This window comes from Cryptotermes secundus, unplaced genomic scaffold (assembly GCF_002891405.2).
Source record: "Cryptotermes secundus unplaced genomic scaffold, Csec_1.0 scaffold1277, whole genome shotgun sequence".
In the NCBI taxonomy this organism is placed as follows: Eukaryota; Metazoa; Arthropoda; class Insecta; order Blattodea; family Kalotermitidae; genus Cryptotermes; species Cryptotermes secundus.
The window spans coordinates 154,660-173,310 of record NW_019741994.1 but is presented as its reverse complement, the minus strand read 5'-3'; the positions used below and the strand labels follow the sequence as shown (position 1 = coordinate 173,310).

Sequence of the window (18,651 nt, the reverse complement as noted above, 5' to 3'; positions counted from 1 at the left end):
AGATCATGTACAATGATCCATGGATATGATATGAAATAAATAAATAAATAAATAAATATAACTGGTGTCACAACACTATTCCCAGTGAGGTGTGTGAAGACTATACCAACAGTACAATAATGTAAGTCTACTACAATAACAAATGTGCAAAACTGTGTTGATCAGCATCACAGACTCAGCAAGATTTAATGTTCTCACTGTTGTGGTTATAAAGCTTACAGTCTTCTGTCATGTAGTTTGGTAGATGGGTACCAATGTTTCAGAGGAACCCGTTGCCTCTATCTTCAGCATAGAAGTGCCTTTTCTACCCTGAAGTTGGACGAAGCACATTCTTCATAAATGTCAATATGATCTACCAGACTACTTGGTGGCATAGCCCAAAAGACAATCATGTTCATCACACACTGAAATCCAAAATTCAAAATCCCCATCTATTTTTGGCAACACTGCACAAGTTTAGGAAGGAATTTTTGAGCAGTGAATGAATCAGCAAAAGAAACAAACCACTAGGCTGACAACCTGGTGTCTTTATCTAGCCTCCACTCACTACTACCCATGAGGTTATAACTAAAACTAAACTCTGTGGCCTGTAGTCCACAAGCAAACCATACTGACTAAGAGACTGCCGCTTGTCAACGAAGTTAGCGCTAGCTTTGGCAGATAGAGGGTGTCATGTGGTCAGTGTAATGATCCCAATGGCTGTTAAACTTGGTTTTCTAGACCAGAGCTGCTAGTTCCTTAAAATAATCCCTCAATTATCCTCACGAGGCTGAATCATTAGGTTATAACATGTGAAAAAATTATTTCACGATTCTAACCTGCAACAGATGGCTAGTTCATATCCACTGAACCATATCACAAGAGAACCTCGATACTAATGCAGTATACATTAAAACTATTTGCCAGCTTATATGGGAAACATATGGGATGCAGACAGATTTACCTGACAATAAGAATTAAATTATTTTCATCAACTCTGAATACATTTCAGATTTCAAATTATGAAGCCATGAAAAATCCAACCACATGCATTAATTTAAAATTGTTAAATGACTCTACTCTATACACAGCTGCCCAGAAGAAAATCCCGTATTATGAAAATACGTACTTACATTCCGGTAAAAAACTGCAGTATTGTACAAATTGATGCTGAGGTGGCAACTACGTCTTTAAATCCCTCCATTGCAAAAAATCGGCCAGTGATTTTTCGTGTTAGCAGAAAAAAGAACTCTTGTTAGATGAAGATGCAGCAGCTGGAAACAAGCCAACCAAACACATATTACCAGCCGTACTTCATGCGAAATGCAATGTCATACAGACATCCAAAAAATGTTTCCTTACAGGTGTCAAGAGACATACACAAAACTTTCCTCGTATTAGTTATACCAGTGTTTTAGTGTCATACTTGCAACTCTACGATTATTTTTGAAAACATTGAGCTAAATAAATCAGAGATTCGACACATTGCTTACCATATTTTAACAGAGTCTAATAATGACAGATTTAAAACTTTTCTCCAACATAAATTTTAATCTTCAAAGCCAAACAACACCTAACCAAACCGCACAAATATAAATTAACGAGTACCAACCACAACTGAACAAGAGTATTTACATGGCTGCCAACTAATGCAGAGGTCTCCGTTTTCGAGAATACAATGGCATTATGCTTCACATTGTTGTGGATTTTAACCTACTGGCCATTTGTCAAGAGCATGTTAAGTTTCCTGCGTTAAATCAACAATAACTTGTACTTGTGGATTTTACTCAGTGTGTTCACCGGCTTTGGAGATCCATGGATATTTAAAATTTAGCGCTGCATTTGAAGGGCAGCCGAGTCAGAATTCCAAGGAATAAAATTGAAAAACTGCTTCGAACAAGGCATTTTCCGCCGTTTATGAAACCAGCATGTTCATTGAGGTGAGATATTTTTAAGGCGGCGAGTAGTAAAATTACGGTCTTCTGCGACGTAACGCCTTCAAAACGCACCCATCTACCAGATCCTTTCATCCTGAGGCTGGAAGCAGCAGGCTCCTCTAAAACGGCAATGTCAGGAAACCAGCTAGTAAGACATAGCAGAGGGGATGAGGTGGAGGGACTTTGCAGAGGAAGAGGGAATTCTTCCAAAAATATGGAAGTGGAATCTCCACTTGAAATTAAAGTATTTTCAATGTAATTTCTTTATTTTTTTTAAGGCTTGCATCCTGTTGCATACATACAATGAACATATTTAATTTTGTAAGATTTGAGGTTTTCATGGTGGTGACTATGAAGAAAGCAGTCTTCTGGGATGTGGCACCATGTAGATGTGGTGTTAACCGACGTTTCGGAGGAACATATCGCCTCCATCTTCAGGGTAGAAGGAAAAATAAGAAATCCGCAATCCTTCTACCCTGAAGATGGAGGCAATACGTTCCTCCGAAACGTCGGTTAACACACATCTACATGGTGCCACATCCCAGAAGACTGCTTTCTTCATATTTAATTTTTACCATCAACGCAACAATACGTTATTATTTATTTAGCACACAGTACATGTTTTGACCTCAAATGGGCCGTCTTCAGGTGCTGCAAGTTTCTCACATACTACTACCAAACTGCAACCTTAAGAATCCCATTTTTACAAATGGTTTGTACAAGGTAGTCCTATTGAAGTCACCAACTAGACAAAACTAAGACTAGAATTTGGTTAAGATTAATAATAATATACAATATAATAAGAATAAAATTCACACATGTGATAAAGTCTTATATAAACAATAGGATTAAACATAATTTAATAATCAGGTGATCCTAAATCCACAATTTGATATTTAAAAATGATTTATAAATGATCTTTCTAAATGTTATAAGCCGTGAGTATCTTTGAGTTTGTTACTGTAGTAGGCCACGTATATGCTTCATCAAATTTCTTCTACTGTTTGCTGCATTGGCTCATCGTGTAAGTATCGTAATGTTACCATTTTCCTAGAGAATAGATCCCTCTTCTTTCATGTTGTTGGGAGCCAGTGGTTAGTGTGTGTTGTTCATATTATGCAGTTCATAGATCTGCATGGTTCTGAGACATCCTTAGCATTCATGGCTGGTTTCGGATGTTTTTTCTCCTTCCCCCCCCTTCCCTTCCTTTAGTGTTCTAGAATGTTCCAGTCCATCACGTGATTTCCTTCCCCTCCAGCTGTCTCTAGCGTTTTTCAGTAATCTAGCGATGAAAAGGAGGACGAGAGCACTCGGTTACAAGTGGCCAGTGAAGGAGGTAGCAGAATTCTGTTGAGTGTTGTGTTGGTCAAAATTCCATTTTGGATTTCTTCCTTCCAGCTGCGGAGGGCTTGCACCCCCCTAGGTCTTGAGACGGGTGCACTGAGTGTCTCTATATAGGGGTTTTCTTCGAGGGTTATTTTCCTGGCTTGGTATTTTATATTGCCCCATGTATTTTTTTTTGGGGGGGGGCTGTTTTTGACTTTTGGTAATGCAGTGTGCGAGTATTCTTTGTGAAAATATTGTTGTATTTAATATCAGTTTTTGGAATACTGTGAGTGGGGTCTCTATTTTGACTGTTAATTTTTAATTAATTTTGTTATATTAAATATAGTTATTTACTTATTTACTTGCTATTTGGACACCCCATTCAATCTCGGAGGAGGCATTTAGAAAGCATGTATGAACCAGGAACGGAAGCGCCGTTATCCCCTTTCTAAAGTATTCTGTAAGAGGGGAGAGGCCGCTTAGTTCATAGTACTGTGCTATCTGATATTCACAATGAAAAGATGTATCCAAGTCTTCAGGATCCTTTAAATGACATTCAATGTATCATTTTATTTCTCCACAAGCAGAATCAACACGTCCTTATTTAACTTGCTTTTTATAATCATTATACCAAGTATCCCACAATATGATATTTTGTCTGCATAGTTTGTGTTCATCTGACCAATTCATAACAGTCATCTCAATATGTAACTAACTGATCAAAGAATTTACTCCCAGCCGATGGTGAAAGAGCATAGATAACACACAGAAAAAAAAAGGGGGGGGAGAGAGAGGAGAGAGAGAAAATGAAGCTGCACACAGTGTGCCACAAACAACCACAGATGACATCAAAGAACCTTCTTCTCAAGAATGACAGGCGGCACACATTCGGCCCCTGTCAAGAGACGTAATAGGAAAAGGGACACGAACCTATTCAGTTTATAAATTCTAACTTAAGTAATAAAAATCAAATTTTAATATATCAAGGCAGGTGTGATAGTTGTAAAAACTTTGGATTTTGTATCCATTTGTATATTATCAACATTGTATGTATATTTTAACACTCAGAAAATCTATTGTAATAGCTGTTTTCCAAACTGTATTGATGTCCCTCTAATGATGGCCTCTAAGGACCGAAACATGCAAGGGTATGAAAAACTAAAGTAAGAAAAGTCTTCACCAGTCACACTGGATGGAACTGTTTTGTCTTTTTATGACTGCACAATTATGTTTATGAGCTGTCAATCAGTTTCAGTGACTACACACTATTAATCACTAGCTTACACTGCTGAATTAACATCATAACTGTAAGAGAATGTCATGTCCTGTCATGTCATGTCATGTCTATTTCCACAAAAGATGGGGTCTTGTGCACATTCCACAATCAGAATTAAACAGATATTGACACACAGTAACATTTTATATCATGGGACACAGTTCATTTCCAGTCAGCTGGAAAGGTTAGCAACAGCAAAGAACTAGAATATCTTGCAGCATGCAACACACAGAAAAACTGTCTTATTTCAACATGAAATACTGTGGAATGCTACAAATTACATATTGTTCCTTTAGTCTAAACCCATCTCCACTGCTTTGTGATTTACTGCACACGTCAAGATGTAAGCTCTCATGTGACTTCAGATTACTCTGGTGACTGAATGCCCTATTACATACATCTCATACAAATGACTGCTCCCCAGTATGTATGCGCTGATGTGTCTTCATATGACTCTTATCACTGAATGCCTTATTACATACATCACATACAAATGGCCGCTCCCCAGTATGTATGCGGTGATGTATCTTCAGTGTACTCTGCTTCCTGTATGCATTATTACATACATCACATACAAATGGCCGCTCCCCAGTATGTATGCGGTGATGTATCTTCAGTGTACTCTGCTTCCTGTATGCATTATTACATACATCACATACAAATGGCAACTCTCCAGTATGTATGTGCTGATGTCCTTTCAGATGACTCTGATTCTTGAATGTCTTATTACATACATCACATCTAAATGGCCGCTCTCCAGTATGTATGCGCTGATGTTTCTTAAGTGCACCTGGCTTCCTGAATGCCTTATTACATACATCACATACAAATGGCCGCTCCCCAGTATGTATGCGCTGATGTTTCTTCAGTGTATCCTGATTCCTGAATGCCTTATTACACACATCACATACAAATGGCCGCTCCCCAGTATGTATGCGGTGATGTATCTTCAGTGTACTCTGCTTCCTGTATGCATTATTACATACATCACATACAAATGGCAACTCTCCAGTATGTATGTGCTGATGTCCTTTCAGATGACTCTGATTCTTGAATGTCTTATTACATACATCACATCTAAATGGCCGCTCTCCAGTATGTATGCGCTGATGTTTCTTAAGTGCACCTGGCTTCCTGAATGCCTTATTACATACATCACATACAAAGGGCCGCTCCCCAGTATGTATGCGCTGATGTTTCTTCAGTGTATCCTGATTCCTGAATGCCTTATTACACACATCACATACAAATGGCCGCTCCCCAGTATGTATGCGGTGATGTATCTTCAGTGTACTCTGCTTCCTGTATGCATTATTACATACATCACATACAAATGGCAACTCTCCAGTATGTATGTGCTGATGTCCTTTCAGATGACTCTGATTCTTGAATGTCTTATTACATACATCACATCTAAATGGCCGCTCTCCAGTATGTATGCGCTGATGTTTCTTAAGTGCACCTGGCTTCCTGAATGCCTTATTACATACATCACATACAAATGGCCGCTCCCCAGTATGTATGCGCTGATGTTTCTTCAGTGCACCCTGCTTCCTGAATGCCTTATTACATACATCACATACAAATGACTGCTCCCCGGTATGTATGCGCTGATGTGTCTTCATATGACTCTTATCACTGAATGCCTTATTACATACATCACATCTAAATGGCCGCTCTCCAGTATGTATGCGCTGATGTTTCTTCAGTGCACCCTGCTTCCTGAATGCCTTATTACATACATCACATACAAATGGCCGCTCTCCAGTATGTATGTGCTGATGTATTTTCAGACGACTCTGATTCTTGAATGGCTTATTACATATATCACATCTAAATGGCCGCTCTCCAGTATGTACGAGCTGATGTCTTTTCAGTGAACTCTGATGACCGAATGAGTTATTACATACATCACATCTAAATGGCCGCTCCCCAGTATGCATGGGCTGATGTCTCTCAAGTGTGCTCTGATTACTGAATGACCTATTACACATATCACATCTAAATAATGGCCGCTCCCCACTATGTACACGCTGATGTGCATTCAGTGCACATTGATTACTGAATGGTTTATTACACATATCACATCTAAATAATGGCCACTCCCTGGTATGTATGCGCTGATGTGTATTCAGATTAATCTTACAACTGAATGACTTATTACATACGTTGCAACAAAATGGCTGCCCCCCAGTATGCATATGTTGATGTGCTCTCAGAATTAGCTGTTGACTGAATGAATCACCACACTCATCACAAGAATACTGTCGCTCCTCACCATGCACAGGCTGAAGTTCATTCAAAGTACTCTGGAAAATGAGAGGAAATAACATGAAAAATAATCCTAGTAGGAAGAGAAACGAGTTTGAAGCCCTAGTGCAGTGAGATCTTAAATCGGTAGGCATGAGGGAGTGACAAAGGAGAGATGGGGAGAGAAGAGGGAGGGAGGCAGTACACACTCCTTTGTGTCATTGTGTGTATTGAGTCCATCAGCATGTATGCTGGTTTACGAGTGAATAAAAGTTAAGGTACACTGCCACTGTTCAACAAATTGAAAAATAAAATAAAATAACACATTTGCAAGGCTGAAGAGGCATCCAGTTATTAGGGGACAGGCTCCTAATATGAAATAATAATAAAGACCAAGTTAAAAAATGACACTAAGACAGGTAGCATATGGACCAGTAAAATCCGCGAAACAACAGTATATATATGTGGTAGAGTCATTAAGTTCGTGGAATGTGGTTTTATCACATCATATTACAAGGTATTCACATACACTTACACAGATCCACATCGGTCCTAAAAATAGTTGCCATTGGCTGCTATGCAAGATTGCCAACGTTGATATAGATGTCGAAAACATTGCTGAAGCATATTGGCAGTAAATTCCCGTACGGCATCTCTTGTGGCATTGATGACCTCATTGGATGACTGAAATCTACGACCGTGTAGCTTTGCTTTCAAGCGGTGAAAGAGAAAGAAATCGCATGGTGCGAGATCAGGTGAATACGGAGGGTATGGCAAAATGATGACCGCTTGTCTTGCCAGTTTCTCTTGGACAAGAACAGAGCAAGGTGCACAGGCGTTGTCATGTAGCAACAGCCAATTCTTCCTATGCCAAACGTTTCGCAAGGGGATCTGTCTAGTTTTTGGCAGAACTTGATGTTTGCCCATTGTCCAAATTGCCACATTTTCGATTTCCGGCACTTGCATTTAACTGCAGTTCACAACAGAGGTTGTAGTTCTGCTTACACTGTTTGCACACAACTGCCTCTTGCTGTGACAAGAGATGAACTGACAGGGCATCATATCATGCCTCAACCTATCCCCTGTAGTGCACTGCAACGATGCTTTGCGGCCAGTCCACAAACTTATTGGCCGTGGTAGTATAAAAAGCATGGCCACTCAGATACCATGAACAAAGCCACGTGAGTCATCTCCAAGGATGCCATGCAACATTCCCTGACAATGGAAATGTTTGGCTTTTGTCAGAAAATAGCCACTACTTCCGGATGTGTGACACTGTAATGAGTACATCACACTGTGCCTTGTGTGAAGACATGTAAGCATGATTTCCTGCTTCCTCATGGAGCCGAATGACTGCCACTCTGGAATACCACAGCTCAACTGACTGCTGTGTCAGGCTTCTTGAGAATTTTCATAACAAGTTTATTTTTTATGGTGAGGAATTGTTAGTCCCCCACCCAACCCCTAAGCTGGAGGACCACCCCTTGTCGGCTGTCCGCGACTGCTTATTCAATATATTCGCAGCTTTCCTCCAATAATAGTAGTAGTAATAAAAAAGTAAAAAAGTAAAGCTTTCCCTGTACCAGGCCTTGAAAGCCCACAGGGTTGTGAGATGTTGAGGGTCCCACACTATCTAGACAATCGGTTCAAAGATGGCGGTAGGTTGTCAGCCTTACACACGTAGTAGTAGTAGTAGTAGTAGTAGTAATAGCAGTAATAATATTAATATTGTCATGTGTTTGGAATCCGGAAGGGTTAGTTCCATGGTAATTCTAACAGTGAGTCTCCAAGGCTACAATGAACTGTTAGAAGCATTACGTAACAACGGGAAATAATGCATTTCCTATGCAAGGGGCTGTTGAAATAGCAGGAATAATGGCTTTCTGCGGTAACGAGTGTAGGACACTGATGGTGTTCTCTAAGGCCCCCCCATACACACACAGTTTGGCCTCTCCCTTTCCTTCCCTATACACGCGCCGATAAACTGGCAGGCTTCATGCCACAGTCAGTCTTCCAGCCTATGTTGGCGAGTGCAGTGCAGTCTTGTTTATTTGTTAAAACGTCTACAGTTGATGAAGTGTTTGCATATGCAGCTATCGCGCGTGTATTGTAAAAAGAAAAAAAGAAACGGAGACAAAAGTTATGGACCAAAGAGTGGTTCAAAAGAAGAAATCATTTCACTCACATGGATTTGCTTCAAGAACTTAAATGTTTTCCAAAAGACTGGAGCAACTACCTGTGTATGGATGAAAGTACTTACCTGGAACTGTTAAGTATTGTTTTGCCATACATAAAAAAAGAAGATACAAACATGAGAAAAGCAATCACACCCAATGAAAGAAAGATTGACAGCAACGCTTTGCTATCTAGCTAATGGAAGAACCCTTGAAGACCTGATATTTTCTACTCGTATCTCTCCTCAATCATTGGGAAGAGTGATTCCTGAGACCTGCAAAGCAATTTACAAAGTACTGAGGAAGTATTGCAAGGTAAGTAAGTGAAACAAGTTTCTTTGAACATTTTTACTTTTACTACATAGGATATGAAAAGCGAGGGTAACATTATAAATACAGGAAGATAAATAAACTGTCATGGTATGCACATGAAAAAAATCTCTCATGCCCAACAGTTACTATAGCCCAGTTGGGAGTTAAAGAATTAAAGTAATATTGACCCGCCTCTCTAGTAGTGACCCATGCAATCATTGTGGCTGGAACCCGAAGAGATATTTGACTAAGGGCCAAGAGTACAGTATGCTCCAGTACTGGTATTGATTGAAGAGTATCTCGAAGGTGATCGAAGCTCTGCTTCAGAAAGGGTGTCATTTATTAATTTCTCTGCATAAATCCTTTGTTTTCGTTATTTCCTAATGTTCGTAATTTGGCAGTTACATTTTTTGCAAAGAACTCAAATCTGTCCTCATTTTTCACTTGAGCCAGTCGATCACCCACTGTCACAAGTATCTGATCACTAGCAGACAGATTCTTTATACGTTTGAATGAACAGCCGTAGGAAGAGATGTCTGAACCAGTGCTGATGTTTAATTCTGCATTTTGATTTGAAACAGAGGAGTGCGCTGAAATGCCTGGAGAGACTGACTTTTGTGTAATTTCTTGTTCTGTTTCTTCTAAGCCCTGTAAACAACAGAACATAAAAATATAGTTACACCCCAAGCATGTTAATCTCCCTCTCTGTGTGTATGTGTGTCTCTCTTCCTCTCAGTGCCTTCTGTCATCTGTTTACAGTGCCCTACATCGCAAGAGGAGTGGAAGAAAGTCAAATCTATGATAGAGATGGGTTTCTGTAATACTGCAAATCTCTCCACAATGATACCAAAAACACTTTGAATCATTCGCCGAGCTCTAGACAAACAGTAGTTGAATATCTTATGGGCTGGTATGATTACTTTACAGCTGAAAGGCTTCATGCTGTCTTTCCTCAGTGGAAAGGCATCATCTGCTACAAGAACAAAAAGCATATTTCTCCCAGCAACAATTGTTTTCTCTGGCACATTCAAACTCCCGCTTTCGAGTGTCCTGTAGAAGTCTGTGCTTTGAAAAACTCCACCATCAGACACATCCATTTGATCCAAAACTGAAGTATAGTAACTTGTAATTGGCATTTGCAACCCCAAATAAAATCTGGCTGTGGAAATTTTTATAGTTAAAGAAGAATGATCCAGCCCCTGGAGGAGGCGTGATAGCCACATGTTTTCCATCCGTGGCTTCTATGCAGTTGGGAAACTGCCACCGAATGTAACGTGTTTGCAATCTGGAAGAGTCACTTCTATGGAAACGCTAGAACAGACCGTTGCATAGGAAGTAACAATAGCGGCACTGTAATCCCAACAGTGAGCCGTTGTGTAGAGAACATCGAATCTCCAAGGTTACGACGAATACGTGAAGCGTTCCCACAGAGACAACGCAATAACAATGGGTCATTGTGTAGGAATCGCGGAACCAACAAAGCAACGTTTCCACTGCTATAACAGAGGGTTCATTTGCCTAGCAGCGGCCGAGGGGATAAATAGCCCAGCTTTCACGAGAAGCAGTCAGTCTTGGAATATCCACCGCAGAAGAGAGTCTGCTATAAACCGCCAGAGAAGGCAGTCCAGTATCGCCGAGATATTGCAAGCAGTATTTGTAACACTGCAAGTGGCAATGATTGTAAGGTGTGAGCGAGCGGAATAAATTCGCTATATCAAACAACGGCGTAAATTTATTTGTAGTGTGACACACAAAACACGCTACACTGGTGTCAGAAGTGGGATCTGAACTTACAGACATGACCGACAAGATTCGAACTCAAGACACGCTACACTGGTGTCAGAAGTGGGATCTGAACTTACAGACATGACCGACAAGATTCGAACTCAAGACACGCTACACTGGTGTCAGAAGTGGGATTTGAACTTACACACGTGACGAGCAAGATTCGAACTCAAGACACCCTACATTGGTGTCAGAAGTGTTTTACAAACTTTTAACATGCGTCCTACAACAGCAACAAAAAAATGGAAATGCAGCAAATGTTGGAATTTCTGCTGAAGAAAATGACAGCTTACGAAGGAAAGGCCGACGCCCGACATAAAGAGATGATGGCCGATTGGAAAGCATGGCGAGAAACGGCCGCCATGACCGACAACAGAGGGAGCGACAGCGACGCAGAGATGACTGCCTGCCAAGAGATGGAGGCACAGAAAGAAGAGGTCCCCGTAGATGACGTCCCGAGAATACCGGTCGGAGAACCGAAGGAGAGGCGCAGGGACCGCGAACTGGCCGCGGAGCGCCGCCGCCAGAAAGCGAAAGATTCAACGCGGGTAATTCGTGAATCCCAGAAGGAATTGGCCGTCGACCACAGAAGGACAATACGCCGGGCGAATGTGGCACGACCCAAGATGGATATCCTCAGGAACACCACCCAGAAAAAGCGTGGACCCCACGAGAGGTTGGGATTCTCCAGCAACGGGACGACCTTCCGTGCCAGAGTAGCACGGCGCAACAGGATCCCCAGAAAGAACTGGGTCAGGAACAACATACTGAGGGGAAACGCGACAGGATACACGCCCGGGAGGAGATATCGGCCGAAAATGGAATGCAGCAAGTGCGTAAGGAGCCGAGACGTAGAAGAGCCTCTACATCCGAGGAAAGGGAGGAAAACCGCAAACGGTATAGGAGGATGGAGTGGAAGACAGCAGCCATGACGGGAAAAGGAAGAATCTAACAGGACATACAGGAAGACGACTGGACTAGAGATAAAGAAGCGTATAGCCAAATCTCCCGTCAGCCTACGACAAAACAAAGATTGGACACTGTGGAGGGGCCGACCCCCTCCAAAAGTGTAGCGTGTCTTGAGTTCGAATCTTGTCAGTCACGTGTGTAAGCTCAAATCCCACTTCTGACACCAGTGTAGCGCGTTTTGTGTGTCACGCTACATATAAGTTTACGCCGTGGTATTTGATATAGCGAATTTATTCCGCTCGCCCACACCTTACAATCACTACCACTTGCAGTGTTACAAATACTGCTTACAATATCTCGGCGATACTGGACTGCCTTCTCTGGCGGTTTATAGCACTCTCTTCTGTGGTGGATATTCCAAGACTGACTGCTTCTTGTCGAAGCTGGGCTATTTATCCCCTCGGCCGCTGCTAGGCAAATGAACCCTCTGTTATAGCAGTGGAAACGTTGCTTTGTTGGTTCCGCGATTCCTACACAATGACCCATTGTTATTGCGTTGTCTCTGTGGGAACGCTTCGTGTATTTGTCGTAACCTTGGAGATTCGATGTTCTCTACACAACGGCTCACTGTTGGGATTACAGTGCCGTTATTGTTACTTCCTATGCAACGGTCTGTTCTAGCGTTTCCATAGAAGTGACTCTTCCAGATTGCAAACACGTTACATTCGGTGGCAGTTTCCCAACTGCATAGAAGCCATGGATGGAAAACATGTGGCTATCACGCCTCCTCCAGGGGCTGGATCATTCTTCTTTAACTATAAAAATTTCCACAGCCAGATTTTATTTGGGGTTGCAAATGCCAATTACAAGTTACTATACTTCAGTTTTGGATCAAATGGATGTGTCTGATGGTGGAGTTTTTCAAAGCACAGACTTCTACAGGACACTCGAAAGCGGGAGTTTGAATGTGCCAGAGAAAACAATTGTTGCTGGGAGAAATATGCTTTTTGTTCTTGTAGCAGATGATGCCTTTCCACTGAGGAAAGACAGCATGAAGCCTTTCAGCTGTAAAGTAATCATACCAGCCCATAAGATATTCAACTACTGTTTGTCTAGAGCTCGGCGAATGATTCAAAGTGTTTTTGGTATCATTGTGGAGAGATTTGCGGTATTACAGAAACCCATCTCTATCATAGATTTGACTAGCGTCCACCATATTGTTATGGCATAATTTTTTGCGCAGCAAGATTCCAAATCAGTACACACCATTGGAGTGTTTGGATGATGAGGATTTTGAAACTGGGAATGTTACGCCTGGTTATAGCTGCAGTCAATTTATGGATTTGGAAAGACGGCAGTGGTATTTTCCTACCCAGGATGTGAAACTTGTAAGAGAGTTGTTTTTGGAGTATTTCAACGAGGGAAAAGTTCCGTTTTTAAAAACAGTACATCCAGGCAGAAAGCTCTGATTCCGTACACATGCACAGAATTATTTAGTTTAGCATTGTAATCTATAATTGTTAACATGCAATAAAAGTTTGATTTTTAATTACACCACTTACCTCCGTATCACTAACAAGACTTGAAAACCTGTCCAAGGCCTCTTCTTGGTCTACCAGGAACAACAAATCTTTGTAGTACCACAATTTCAGTCTTCGCTACTCATTCCAGATTTCTTAGCCGTCAATACTTTCTTCTGTTCCTTCCTGAAACTGCTACGTAGACTGTTGATCTTTTTCAACACAGTTTCCTTGTTGGCTTGGGGATCAACAGTTTTCATTTTTTCCGTCAGTGCTAAATAAGCACTCTCTTTCATCTCACGGTTGTGGTATTCTCTGCTCTTGACCTTCCTAATGCAAGAATGACCATGAAATTCTTCAATAAATTCCATTAAAAAGTCCTTTGACCATGTCGCCATAGCACAAAGTTTCAAAATACCACGAGAAATGACACACAACGCGAAACAGTACTGAAGAACACGAGACAGCAACAGCAACTGAGCGATTGGCCTGCCGGTATCGTCACACACGTACGTTCCACCTGTCACGTGCTATGTCCTGCAGGCAGAACTGATGGGTTTCCTACAGGCCAACAGTCCAAACGACTGGCCGGCCGGCCGCACCACACACGTCAGTTTTGCCTTTCAGTCTTCAACTGTGCAGGCCAAACAGGAGGCCAAACTGTGTGTATGGGGGCCCTAAGTGGTTCAAAAACCCCTATATAATGGGTTGAAGGCATTTGCCAAGACAGTTGAGATCCAGCCACAGTCAGAGACAGTTGGAAGACAGCAGCCGCAGAATGCAGCTGAAGTGATACTAATTGTACTTGAGCGTGCAGGAGTGAGTGCTCAATAAATATCTGCTAAATCTGAGACCCACGAGAAGTTATTTGTTGCGCTGCATAGGCAACACGCAACAATATTAATAATGAATTTAATAATAACAATAGTTTAATTAATTCGGTATGAAATATGTTTCAACGAGTTTTTTGGTCCAAAGACATCAACATCCCTACAAACAACATTAGCAGCAGAAGCGCATCTAGTAGAGGGGCAATTTTTACTCACAGAACAGACACTGAACATAGGAAAGTCAACAATTTCCAAAGCAGAAGGGCAAAACACAGAACCACAATAAACTTGAATAAGGAAGAGTGCATCAAGGTGATATCTCCTCTTTTGCAAGGTGTGCAATTTCAATTGTTCTAAAGCAAAATCATAACAGTAATCTACTTGAGGAAAAAAGTTTAAAACAGAGCTGTAAACTTCTGCTGAATGTGTTCTATGAGGAGTGTTCTGTATATAATGCCTCCTATTTTTCTAATGAAAATTACAACAGATACAGAAAGCATAATAACACAGTTAAATCGAGCAAGATTTCAGCTACTTACGGTAATTTTTCCACATAATCACCACCATTCATTATGCACTTTTGCAAGCGATGAACAAGAGCCTGTATGCAGTGCTTGTAAAAGTCTGCGCTAGCAGAGGCAAGCCACTTTGTTACAGCTGCAATAACAGCATCACTGTCTGGAAAATGTCCATGTAATCCAACTTTCATAGGCCCAAAGAGATGGAAGTCTGAAGGTGCTAAATCGGGGCTATAAGGTGGGTGTGGTAGGACAGTCCAGCCAAACTTTGCAATGTGTGCAGTGGTCGCAAACTGGTATGGGGTTTAGTGTTATCGTGTTGCAAGCGAAAGGTTGTCTGCTTCTCTGGCCTGACTCGGGAAATGCAGACTACCAGCTTAATCAGCGTCATCTTGTAGCGTTCTTAATTTACAGTCTCACCAGGCTCCAGGAAATCTAACAAAATCACACACCGCCTATCCCAAAAGACCGTGCACATCACTTTCCCTGCTGATGGCTGTGGCTTGAACTTCTTTCTTCTTGGGGACCTCCGGATGTCGCCACTCCATGGACTGTCTTTTGGATTCTGGCTCGTAGTGGTGACACCACATCTCATCTCTGGTGATGATGCTGTCCAGAAACTTGTCACCTTCAGCCTCAAACTGGTGCAACAGGTCCTGACAGACTTCCATTTGATGAGTTTTGAGGTCCTGTGTAAGCATCCGCGGGACCCACCTGGAACAAACTTTGTGATAATCCAGCTTCCCTAACATCGTTTCCAATGCATTACATCCAATATTAAGCCGCGCACACAGTCCCCTGGTTGTTATTCACTGATCTGTACAGTTGAGCTGATCGAGGTGCTGTTCATTGTGAGGAGTGGCAGCTAAGCAGGGACGCCCAGGGCGTGGCTTGTCATGCACTTCACTTTCGCCACTGTTGAAACGCACTACCCACCACATCACTATGCTGACATCCACTGTATCATCTCCGTACACTTTTAGCAAGTGTTGATGGATGTCAATGGGTGCAATTTGTTCGGCAGTGAGAAATTCAATAACACATCTCTGTTTTGTACGCACTTATATGTCAGATGCCATTTTTGGTAGACTGCTCTGCTGTCGCTATCTGTTGCACAACAACCAAACTAACAGTACATTGGTGGGAAGATTCAGCCTTTACTATAACACCACCAACATCCAGCTCAGACGTAACATATTAACACAAAAAAATAGGAGGCATTATATATGGAACGCTCTTCGTAGTTTGTTTGCAGCAGTTGATGTAACGAAGTTTGAAACTACTGAAGCGTATTCAACTTTGGAGCTAACTAAAGTAAAGTATAAAATTAAACATGCAACCAAGGGTTGAACAGTCAAAGGTGATACAGTGAATTATACCTACCATCTTAATACAATGTGAAAATATAAAATTAACATGTTCATGAAAATGAAGTTTAGAATCAAGATACAGAGTGGGGCGCAGAAACTTCCTTTTTGTGAAGACGCGCTGTGAAGGGAGGGGAGGTCGCACAAAAGTGAGGATAGGCTTGGCGAACCAGCAGTCGCGGAAGTTTCCGTCTAATACCCCTCAGTAGGAAACATGAGGTGGATGAGTGAGCAGCGTGCATTTGCTGTTGAAGCCTATTTTTCCTATGTGGTGGTACAGCGTGCGTTCCATACTCACTTTGGAATTAAGCCCAGAGGTCCAGTTCCCGACCGGAAATCGAGTGTTTTGTGGGTAGAGAACTTTAGGACAACCAGGAGTGTGGTGGAAAAATCATCAGGGTGACAACGGACCGTTACGATGCCAGAAAATGTGGAGTCAGTTCGACAGTCGATTTTGAGATCTTTTTCGAACAAGCTTTTGAAGAAATGCATCTAAGAAACGTCTGGTTCCAACAGGATGGTGCCATGGCCCACACAGCCCGAGCTTCGATGACAGTTTTGAGGGCAAAGTTCCACGGACGGCTCATCTTGCTTCGAGGTGACTTCCTGTGGGCAGTGCACTCACCTGATCTAACGCCCTGTGATTTTTTTTATGGGGATACCTCAAGGCAGATTTTTAAACATTGCCCCACAAACCTGTTTCAGCTGAAGAATGTTATTCGGCAGGAAGTAGCCAAAATTCCGGTGCACACGTTGGAACGTGCAGAGGGGAACTTCAGAAAACAGTGGCCACCACCTTCAAGGTATTTTGTTTAGAACTATATGATTTAAAACATTAAAGTATGTTCTTTCATTAGCCTTGAATGTCTTTACAACATATGCCTGAAATGGCTTCCCTGTTCAGCAATGCATGCGCGAGCTCTTTTTACCATGTTTGAGGCCACTTTGTGGAGCACCTGTAAACTGATGCTGTTAATTGCTGCCGTTTCCTCTTGAGGTCATCCAGGGTATGCAGATTGTTTTTATAGACAATTCCTTTGAGGTACACCAAAAGGAAGGGTGAACGCGGGGGCCACAATCCTTTCGAAATGAGACAGTCACCGAAGAACTCGTGCAAGAACTGCATGGTTTCATTAGATATGTGACATGTGGCACTTTCTTGCTGCAACCAACACTTACGTTCATCAACTTCAAGAAGCGCAATAAACTATGTAATGATGTCTTGGTACACTGGACTGTTCACTGTTGTTTCAAAGAAAACTGGGCCCATTATTCAACGATGTGATACAGCACACAAAATACCAATCTTCTGACAGTGCAAGGGCTTTTCATGTAACACATGTGGATTTCAGATAACCAAATCATATTGTTTTGACTGTTCACGTAGCCACGTAGGTGAAACCACGCTTCATCAGTGAAGAAAATGTGATCAAAGTCTTCAATTCCATGGTTGCCAACATATGTCTGAAACCATCTACAGTACACTAAGTGTTTTTCTCTATCCAGGTCCTTCAGTTCCTGCACACAGCGAACACGATATGCACGAAGGTGTAACTCTTCTTCATCGCTCTCTGAGCACTTCCGTATGAAACCCCTGATTGCGCTGACAGTCTCCTAAGGCTTTCTGAAGGGGAACGCTGCAACATTTTCTCCACGTCAGTCAGTTTAACCTCAGTCAAAACGGCCAGTCTCCCAGATCTCTTCCTATCTGAAACTGATCCACACTCCCAAAATCGATTGATTATTCTCGTTATCGTTGAATTGTTAGGAACTGCAGAATCCGGATATTTCATCTGCGACACGTGCATAAGAACGTCTGGCAAAATAATGTTCCACAATGAAAACTCGTTCTTGGGAAAATGAAATATCTCTCACACAACAAACAAAGCTATACTGCATACGACCAATACAAGACAGATGGTGTTTCTATTCGTTGTAAGTACTCTTACAGTACCATCTAGCAGTAGGAGATATAATTATATTAACTGCAATACAATTTACAACAACTTTCAGTTTGATGTGCGTGACTTCTCGATCTCCCTGTACAATGGATAGCAGACAAAGTTTCTTGTTTAAAAACCGTTCCTCTAATTCTTCTTCTTCTTCTACAACGAACAATGGGTCACAATTTTCGAAGGATTTGTGTCAATGGATGGTTTCTTCAAATATTTCATTAGAGAAATTACATAATCACAACTTCAGAAAATTTTTGGAGACATACACTTGTCATCTTATCCCAAGGGAATCGATGTTAAGAAAAAATTATCTCCCTACATGTTATGAAGATATGTGGTGCAATCTAAAAGTTCCCAGAATATATTAATAAAAACTATTACATCTTACCTAGATCTTATTCTGCACCATCACCTTCAAAGTAGTCCCCTTGGGAGTGCATACACCGATCCCAGCGTTTCTGCCACTTTTCAAATGCATCCTGGAAGTCTTTCTTTGTTAGGGTGTTTAGTACT

At 41.6% G+C, this 18,651-nt stretch overlaps 2 protein-coding genes across 10 annotated transcripts in view; both read right to left on the bottom strand.

Moving 5' to 3' along the window:
• The window catches only part of LOC111872980 (sugar transporter SWEET1), a 23,639-nt gene extending 22,038 nt beyond the window's left edge, over positions 1 to 1,601 (bottom strand). Inside the window, exons 1-2 of one of the 2 annotated variants that reach the window (XM_023867320.2) lie at positions 1,473 to 1,601; positions 1,113 to 1,253 (exon numbers count right to left, since the gene is read on the bottom strand). In XM_023867320.2, the coding sequence (XP_023723088.1) occupies positions 1,113 to 1,183 (71 nt within the window). In that variant the 5' untranslated portion in view covers positions 1,184 to 1,253; positions 1,473 to 1,601. The remainder of the gene's footprint in view (positions 1 to 1,112; positions 1,254 to 1,472) is intronic. The other variant, XM_023867319.2, reaches the window with a different exon arrangement.
• A 1,539-nt stretch (positions 1,602 to 3,140) lies between these two features.
• Positions 3,141 to 18,651, bottom strand: part of LOC111872979 (zinc finger protein 62 homolog) — a 25,581-nt gene continuing 10,070 nt past the window's right edge. For 4 of the 8 annotated variants that reach the window (XM_023867314.2, XM_023867317.2, XM_023867315.2 and 1 more), the window contains exon 5: positions 3,141 to 6,827. In XM_023867314.2, coding sequence (XP_023723082.1) covers positions 4,920 to 6,827 — 1,908 coding nt within the window. In that variant the 3' untranslated portion in view covers positions 3,141 to 4,919. Of the gene's footprint in view, positions 6,828 to 13,510; positions 13,799 to 14,837; positions 15,041 to 18,651 lie in introns of those variants that run through there. The other 4 variants (XM_033754912.1, XM_033754910.1, XM_033754911.1 and 1 more) reach the window with 4 other exon arrangements.